The sequence below is a fragment of the Mchenga conophoros genome, linkage group LG11 (assembly GCF_057382185.1).
Source record: "Mchenga conophoros isolate Kocher_MC1m ecotype Shallow Benthic linkage group LG11, M_conophoros_male_GT1.1, whole genome shotgun sequence".
Classification (NCBI taxonomy): Eukaryota; Metazoa; Chordata; class Actinopteri; order Cichliformes; family Cichlidae; genus Mchenga; species Mchenga conophoros.
In genome coordinates this window covers 20,079,442-20,089,258 of record NC_140536.1, presented here as the reverse complement: position 1 = coordinate 20,089,258, position 9,817 = coordinate 20,079,442, and the positions used below count along the sequence as shown (strand labels likewise).

The window sequence follows — 9,817 nt, the reverse complement described above, 5'->3', positions numbered from 1 at the left end:
TCTCAAAACAGGTAATTTCTTTAATATATATAACCCCTTCATAAATCTTGTAGACTGCAGACTATTTAACAATATGAGCAAAGATATTAGACATAATAGACACATAGATGCACTGGGAACCAAACTGTCACTTTGATTCATACTGTAACACTCACCTGGAATTCATCGAAAATTCATCAACCAGCTATCAGCCAACCATTCATTAACCAGCATGCGTTTATTCACCAAAAATATTTATTAATCAAATAGATATAACTTTTTTTTTTCACTGCCTCCCCCCAAAAAATGTTCACTTTAATTCAGTGGAAGGTGAAGCTTCAGTGACAGTTTTAAGATTTTCATCAAAAAACAAAGAAAGAAAGAACTCTACTAATTCTTAAAACCCACAAATGCCATTCACTAAAAACGAAGCTTATCATATTGCTCAAATAAAATCTAAACCTGATAACTCGAGTAGGTTGCAGTGCCATTGCCTCAAATTTGATGTGTGTACAAAAAAGGGTGGTTTTTGGTCAATCGGGGCATCCCTTTTTATAGATAAGTAGAAGAATCGATGAGTTTAGAGTTAAAGAAGTTTAAGAAGGCTGCAGGGGTTGTTTTACATTTTAATTTTGCAAATCAAAACAGAAGAGCAAGGATATGGTAAAGTATTCAGTGTGTTAAAAATAAACTGTTATGGGATTCTTTTTGTTCCATCAAATGTATTTAATTAGTTAGACAGTCTGAAGATAAAACAGGAGAAAACCAACACTAACTGCCAATTAAATCTGTCAGATAATTATTAAATCCATTGTAAATTGCAACTGTGTTTCAGTGATGGTTTGGTGTCTTGGACTTTAACACAGTGTACAGTGTAACTTTGACTACAAGCAGGCACATGGCATGATTAAATCCATACCTGATTATCAAGTTCAAAAGTTATTCCAGCAGACACAGTGGGAAGAAGTCCTTTACTAGCATACCAAAGACAGCATGATGAAAAATTTGCATTTTAGTCATAATTTACCTACTGATGGCTACTAGGATGAGTAAAGAGGTTTGTCAAATGTGACTTGTGTGACACATTTTATATCAGTTCACCTTTGAACTCACAAGTTACAATATGAAAGTCTTTGATGAAAGATACAGACAAAATTTTTTTTTTTTTTTGGTTGTTAAGTACACACATTTACCTTGCAAAACTAAATATAGCAGATCCTATTTACTATTGAAATTCTGTAGCTGGTTCTGAGAGCTGCCTGCCTCATTTGTTTGGGACTGATCAGCAGTCAAAGCCATAAAAGAACATTTTCCTAAAGAACTTTATTCACACCAGTATAAAATGGAAATCGGAACACCAAATGAAGTATATTGACTAAAGCAGGGATCGGCAACCTTTCTGATGACGAGTGCCATCTAAAATTTCCTCAGAAGTCAATGTGCCATATGATTGCATTAGCAACACTCTATAATAACACACTATATAGAACAACTTTACAGAATTATATTTGTTCGCAGATGTTGGCAGCTTAGTTATCAGCTATTTTGAAACGAAAAAAAAGGACACTTTTTATCCATAACAAGAACTCCATAACAGTAATTGAACTGTACAACAGAAAATGCAAATGCTATTTATGGTCTCCTCTGGCATTAACTCTGCCAGTTAATGCAAGACAAATCCAGCTGCTGATTGAAGCTTTCTGGTTTGATCAGAAAAGAAAACATTGGTCCATACACCTGAAAGTCCCAAAAACCCATTGTGAATTCTGTCTCGAGTCTACGGATGTATTTCTGTGGTGCTGATGTTGCGCTGAGTGGAAAGCTCCTGAAGCAGTTGAAGTGTTGGAAATTTCAACATCACTTGAAAAAACTGCAAGCTGGCAATGTCCCTCTCACTGGTAGGCTAAAGTTATTTTTTATCCAATTACAAGTTGAATCTGGTAGTTGGGGTTGTTAGCTAAAATACCATCATTAAGAAGCGGCACAACTAATGTGTCTATGCGAGCTAATTTGCGATGTGCACCGCTGGCCCGGCAATTTATTTTTAAATGCGCCTTCTCAGATTAATTCACTGTGTGTCGTGCCCAGGGCTGGACTGGAACAAAAAATGGGCCCGGGCATTTTGACTAGAGACCGGCCCACCAGGTATTATAGGAAATGCAATAAAGCCTTTGAATGAAAACGAACACTGTTGTTACAGTAATGTACACTATCTTGTTAGTATTTATGTATGATTTCTAAACATTTTACCACTGATGACCACTTTGGTTGTAAGATTCAGATAATTATTTATTAAAAGCTAGACATTTTAAATGAGAATAAGAAAGAAAAGTATTTCTTTGTGCCCCCCTTTCCCTGTTAATACCCTACCTGGCCCCCTGGCAAAACTTTGCTAGACCCGCCCCTGCACAGTTACCAGCTGTCAGCTACATAAAAAAGGATCCTGGTGTTATTTGTCTCTCAGAAACAGTTGATAACTTCCCTTCAACTCATTCATGTCACCTAAAAAGTGAACCTGTTTCTCCATCACCTGTTCAGCTCTGATGATTCAGTAAGGACATCTCCTGGTTTCATCTTCATGTTTCCCTCTCGCCAGATAACCAAACCGATATCATGACCAGCAGCTTTTACAGCTGTGGCTCCAGCAAACATCAACTGATACTAGAAATTAATATTAAATACATTCTAACTGTCATGGTCCTGGTGGGCCATGTTGGCCCAGTATTCTTAGTTTTTGTGTGTTTTGTATTTTGTTCCCTATTTATGCCTTGATTCTGTTTTTTATGGGTCGTTGGCAACTCTACTAACTAACCTTATCAATTAAAAAAAGTTCACTATCAGTAACATCATAGCACCCACCCAGCTGTATAGAAACTCCATCATGCTAGCTAGTACGCAGTACAAGTTATTGTAACTGAGGGTAAAAAGTCAGGACAACGAAAATAAACTACACCTAAACTTGGTTTATATCTGACCCAGTGTCACGGTCCTGGGTCAGTGACCCAGTGTTTTGAGTTTCTTGTGTCTCTGAGTTTTTGTACTTTTATCTTAGTTCTCTGTGTTGCCCCAGTTTATTGTATAGTCTAGTGCGTTAGTTTGGCTTTCTTGTATTCTGTTTAGTTTTCTCAGTATTTGTTGTTGTTCTCTGTTTCTTAGTTGCGCTGTCTCCCCTAGTCAAGTTCGCGTCTCTGTGTTAGACTTCCTGTCTTACTTTGAAGGTCTGTGTCTTATGTGAATGTGTTCTGCTTTGCTTCCTTGTCTCGTCAGTTCTAATTTCTCCCAGCTGTGCCCTCCTTCTGTGTCTCATTCCCCTCGTTACTTCCCAGTGTATTTAAACCCTGTTTCTCTGAGTCAGTGTTGTGTTGTGTGTCCCTCATGCTGTGTGATCCTTTGAGTGCCTCTCGGTGAAACGTTTGGTTCCGTTCTCCCAGTCTACGTTAGTTCTTCATTAGTTGTATCTTTTTCCTGCATCTACAATAACCTGCCCTTTTGAGTTCATTCCCGTGTTGCGAGTCCTGCATTTTGAGTCCTCACCTCCTGCCTGCACACAGCGATTCATGACACCCAGATAGATTGCAGGTCATAACTTCTTACCTGGAGTTCAGTTCACCTGATACTCGGACCGGCAGCCGCCTTGGGTCTCTCCTCCTCCTGCCTCCGCTTTCCCTCATCCACCTGCAGGCCTCTGTGGCAGCTCCGGCATAGCCACCACCAAACAACTGAGTTATTTACACATCGGCCAGCATCTGGCCAATCCAACACCTTTCATTGTTCATACCGTTACAAAAAAATAAGATTATCGGCCCATAAAAATGAAAATGCCCGATGGCCAGTCCTATGGTTGGGCCATCAGTTAACCCTTTGCATGCCAGCTGTGGCACATGTGCCCAGGGTTGTCTGCTTGTTCTTACTACAACTAAAATGCGACAGCAAAACGTGCTCTAGTGTGAACGCTCAAAGCGGCCCGCATGCGCAAAAGAAGACTTCACACACAACGTGCTCTGTTTAGACCCAGAGCAAACAGTATTGTTTGACTGATGGCCCTTAATATAAAGACTTCGGACTTTACATTTTTTCCCAATTTTTGCTTTAAGTTATTTTGTTATTTACATAATAATGTAAATAACCTAATAATGATCCTTATTGCTGTTTTAGAGAGGAGCGGTGCTTCAAAGGATAGTGGCAGATTTCTGTCAGAATCTGCAGATTATACAGTACAAAGAAAATGTTCACGTTGTCTTCCCAACAGTTTCACTGGATGGCCAGGAAGCGTTCACGATGTCTTATCGGGCGCTTCTCTGGCGCTGATAATTGGCGTCTGTCTTGTGTCAGTGACGGTGGCGGCAGGGGATTCTCTGGCTGGCTGGAGCAGCATCTAATAACCAACTCGCAAAATAAAACAAAATAAAAACAAAACAACAAACATGAAAACACCAGACATTATGACACAGACTTATAATTTGCATCGATGTTTTTTAGAAATTCCAGAGGGAGTGTTTGCCCGAGGCGCCAAACAGGCTAGGACCACCACTGCCTCATCCTTTTCTTCTTATTTTCCATCCTTAAAAATATTTTTAGACACCCTTCCAATGACTACATTTCTGATAAGTCTTTAGCAAACAACAGATGGATCAACAGAAGAGCCAGAAGAGCATTTACCAGGACGTTAAGTCAGTTTTTTCCTGTTTCTTAATTAAATGACTTTCAGATACTGTTTACCTGCTGTAAATAGTAGGGGTGGGTTTTTATAATCGATTCATCGATTAAAATCGATTCATTAAAATCCTGAATCGATTTTTTTATATAAATTTATTTTGCCCGAAATGCCAAAATCTCTGGTGACATCTCACAAAATTTCAAGAACCACCAAACAGTTAAGACAGTAAATGAGAGCAGGTACAGGGATTCTGCACATAGACTTAAACACACAGCGCGACCCGCGGATCAGAATCAGTTAGATGTCGCCTTTCTCACAGTCGGGGCTGAAAGCCGACAGCTCGCTGATTCTGATCTGTCGGCGGGTCGGCGCTTTGTGTTCACGCCCTTTATGCGCTGATTCTAAAGCTGTTAGTTTGATCTCTCTCCAAACAATATTGACCGAACCAGCAGCAAAAGAAGATCCAAACTACGCTTCACATAAACATCGTCATGAATTCACTCTGACTTTTACTGTTTTGCTTCCATCGCGATGCACAGCTCTCTCTCTCTCTCTCTCTGTACTTCAAGAACAGTTTCCCTTTCTTCATTATTCGCTTGCTTGTTACGCACAAGTCTACTGTTGTTTACAGCGCTGTCGGCCGCTGTTTTTTCCCCTTTTACATTCTTCCGAAAAGAAAACCTCATTTCTGCTGTTCAATACTGAACAAATTTAAACTTTTTAAAATTATTCAAAATGCAAAATGCTTAGCCGTGTCTCTAATAAAACCGCTGTAACGCCAGAGGTAGTGTTCATATGTTGATTAATGGTTTTCTTTCGTTTTTGATGTACTGCAGAATAGGGATGGGTATTGATAAGATTTTCACGATTCCGATTCCATTTTCGATTCTGTTTAATGATTCGATTCTTTATCGATTCTCTTATCGATTCTTTTTTAAAAAGGAGAACACTAAGGTCGAATAGCTTAGAACTTTGTTTTATATCTTCTCTTTGAACAAGATAGAAATTTAGGAGTAACATGGCCTTACAAATCCAACAGTGAGATCTTAAGAGATCCAGCCTATGGCTCTTCAATGGGGTGTCACGGGGACCCCGGGGAAAAAATTGTAAATGTAAAATAATAAAATAAATATTCTTCTGTAGCAATAACAAAGTATAACATAAATTATTCTGTAGCAATTACACAAGAATATCCAGTAATGTCCCTGCCTACAATTAAACACATTCACTTACCGAAAATCATCTGCTGTGGCAAATGGGTTCAAGCCTTTTACCACAAACTTAGTCACTGCTCGGTGACATTAGTCTATCCTGGCTTGAAAGGAGACGCTACCGGTAGACTGCAGCAAGAACTGCCAGCGAGCGCCAGCCAGACTCTGTCTCTCTCATCATGGTCACCTAAACGCGCAGTAATGGCAGATAAGGCAGATCGCGCTAACATAATATGCACTGTTAGTTGATTATTTACCTGCCGCATTAACGGGAGAGGACGTGCAAACGTTACCGCTGCTGCTGGGTTGAGATTCACGAGTCCGGAGCGGAATTAAAAACACGACATTCATTTAAGGTCATCGCGTGTTTTGTGAGCAAATGCTTTTGGATATTCGTAGTGTTTCCTCCCTTAAATGAAGTATCTACTTTGCAAGTATTGCAAGTTGCCCTGTTGTCATCGGTTCTTGTAAAGTATAACCAAACTTTTTAGCGTTTGAGCCGCCATGTTTCCTGCCAGGTAAATGACACTCCGCAACGTGGTGACGTCATTCGGGGCAACTGGAATCGATAAGGGAATCGTTTGCAAAAATGGCAAACAACTCCAAGGAATTGAAACAGTGGGAACCGGTTCTCAACAAGAACCGGTTTTCGATACCCATCCCTACTGCAGAATATTTTTATAAAATCCCAGGCCAGGAAAATCACCTTCATGTTTTTCTGTGTTTTATCCTCAGCTACTTTGACACAAAGGCATCTGCTGTGAAGCTCACACCTGTGATAAAGTCTTGCGTGTGTCAGCTTCCTTTTTATTGATACAAAAATATGTAAATGTACTGATCTGAATTATATTTCTGACTGTCAAAATTTCCCAGATTTAAATCGAATCGAATCGAATTAAATCGAATCGTGGATCGAATCGATTCGGGACCTTGTGAATCAGAATTGAATCGATTCTAGAACTCAGTGACGATACCCAGCCCTAGTAAATAGTCTTTTTTAGGTCTTCAAAGTTATTACACAAATGCACGCACTGGAGAAACCACAAAATGAAATGAAATGGGTTGAGCACAGAAAAATGGTAGGTCCTGAGCAAAGATGGGACCATAACACTGAACATCTGGAAAGCTCTTCCTCAACATGAGAAAATCCAGCTCCAGGGAAGAAAAAAAATACAAAAATGTTAAAATTTTTATTTTATTGGTGGTAAAACTTTGGAATCTTGTAGACCACCATAACTTGTTTTGAGGCATGCTCTATCATATGGGATCCACCATAACTTCAAATTAAAGATTGCACCTGACTAAAAGGAGCTTGTGTCATGATATGGCTGTGTGGCACGCAGGAGATTGGACCCAAAATGCAAGACTCGCAACACACGGGAATGAACTCAAAATGCAGCTTTATTTGCTGACTCAAGGAAATGATACAAAACTAAACTAGACTGGGAAAATATAAGCTAAACTTTACAGAGATGCACACATGGGAACACACAGCATGAAGGAGGAGAGAGGACTGAGGGAGATGCTGACTTAAATACACAGAGGGATAACAAGGAAGTGACAAAACATGAGGAACACAGCTGACACGGATAACCATAACGAGACAGGGGAGGCTGGACTGAACAGAATGAACATGAAAACGTGGGACCTTCACAATAAAACAGGAGACATGACGTGGGAGTGGAGGAGAGGCAGACGAGAGAGCGAGGGAACACGAGGGAGAGCACAGACATGACGCGCTGGGGAAATGTGGAAAAAATAACAGAATGAAACACGAAGGGAGACACAGCACAAGAACTCACATCACAATGTGAAACAGGGACACATAGGGAGATACAGAGGGCAGAGATACAAGGGGGCATCCAATAAACTAAACGGAACAACCTAGGGATCTTAGAATAAATAATGAACTAATAAATTACAAAAACACAAGACAACCAAGAACGGTGGGTCAAAATGACTCAGGACTATGACAGCTTGGATAATCTCAACAATGTTAACAAGGTTCCATAGTTAGCATCTATTTCATTAAGACTTACAACAACACAGTTCCACTCATTTCAAATGCTTTTAAATTCACTGACTGATATTTGGATGCGATTTAAAGTCCAAAGTTCAGGACCAGTAGAGAACTGTAGTTACAGCATCTAATATCCCAGTGATATATATTACATATGAGCTTTGCAGTTAAGGTTAAATAAATTACTATATATTGATACTAATAAAGAAAATCAGTTGTTATATGAAAAAGCTTTCAAAAATAGAGCAAAAAACACAACAAACGAAAAAACTCCAATCATTTAAATCCCACATATTTCACTGACGAAAAATGTGTCTTATCGTTTGCTAAAATAAATGTAAAACCTGATTTAGGTGCCTTTTAGAAGTGCCATCACCTCTTACTTAATGTGTGTGGTTTGTAATTAACAACATACCTCTTTCTAAATAACTTGCAGACTGCATGAATGCAGAAAAGTGGCCAGTCCAAAATAAAGAAAAGAGGAAGTTTTGTGTCAGGGCTGCAGGGCTCATTTTATATTTTGATATTTGTACTTGAATGAAAAAATAAAATAAAGTGTTGAAATTTTCATATGCAACAAACATGTCTTTGAATTTTGTAGAAAACAGGAAAAACGGTTTCAAAAGGAAAATACAGTCCTTTCGAAAAATATTAGATCATCATCAGCAGTGAACTTAAATGTGTTAATGGTACATTTAGTTTTGAAAATGTATTTTTCCATCTCTTAGTTAGTGGTGCTGTTGTTCCTTTTCAGTCCTAAAAAATTGAACCACTTCCTAAAAATGAATGTTTCACTTGAGAAGCGAAAGGTAGACGAGGAAAAGTAGAAGATGATGGGATCGATACAGGTGTTGAAACAGCTCAGAAGCAACATGTAGTACCTCCACTCTGGGCTTAGTCCCTGGATGTAACCCACTAAATGAGATAAATTGTATGGCAGAACACAAATGAGGAACACAGCAAGAGTCCCTGAGGCCATGCCAATGGCCTTCTGTTTCTGCATCTGGGATATCCTGGGCAGGCTGTACAGAATCGAGATGCAGCGCAAGTAGCAGTAAACACAAATAAGAAGAGGTATGAGGCAGAGTACAAAGAAAATCTCCAGACGTACTGGGAGGAGGATCTTCAACTGCTTCTCTGAAAACTGTTCATAACACGCATTGGAGTTATTACTGGCCAGAGATGGGTGATGCTGGATGATGAAAATGATACTGCAGTGTGCTGATGAGATGAGCCAAACAGCAACACTGATAACAATTGCATACACAGGTTTCTGCAGTAGATGATAGGTGATAGGAAATGCTACTCCTATGTAGCGGATCACACTGACTGCCATCAGCAGCAAGGAGCTGGTGTAGATTGTGGAGAAAAAGGTGAAGGTAGTGATGGAGCACATGAAGTTGGGCAGATCCCACTTCATACCAGATGCTGCCTCGTGCATCTTGAAAGGAAGGATGACCAAAAACAGCAGGTCGGAGATGGTCAAATTAAGCAGCAGGATGTCTGTTGGACGTAGCTTGGAACAGATCTTGGTACTAAACGCATAGAGAGCCAAGAGATTACAGGGGAAGCCGATCAGGAATGAAATGATGTAAACTGAGAGAATGATCTCACTCCTCACTGTAGACTCCACCATTATTGACCTAAATCAACATTTAGAAAAAAAACACACATATCAACTGAAATGTTTTTGGTTAGAAAGACAAATGACATTTTAAAATTACTTTCTATTTTTACACTTGGAACAACTTTGTGTGTAAGCATGTTGTTGTCCAAAAAAGAAGAAGCTTAGCTTTTTTCTTTATACCTGTTTCTGTCCTAAAAATCCCTCACAAAGCATCCTTGAATAAACTTACATTGTCTAGAAAGTGTGGTAATACCAAACAATTATTTTATACTGGATAAATTTTCCTCTGGCTTCCCAGACAAATTTTCCATTTTTGAAAATAA

The 9,817-nt window shown here is 39.3% G+C and overlaps 1 protein-coding gene across 1 annotated transcript; it reads right to left on the bottom strand.

Moving 5' to 3' along the window:
* Nucleotides 1–8,591: 8,591 nt before the first annotated feature.
* On the bottom strand, nucleotides 8,592–9,503 carry LOC146563975 (free fatty acid receptor 2-like). Its single transcript, XM_085290202.1, has one exon. The coding sequence runs from the start codon at nucleotides 9,501–9,503 to the stop codon at nucleotides 8,592–8,594; it is 912 nt and encodes a 303-aa protein (XP_085146328.1).
* Between the last annotated feature and the right edge of the window lie 314 nt (nucleotides 9,504–9,817).

What these genes read in the sequence shown, in the direction of transcription:
- LOC146563975 (XM_085290202.1), bottom strand. Translation starts at nt 9,503, where the DNA reads ATGGTGGAGTCTACAGTGAGGAGTGAGATCATTCTCTCAGTTTACATC.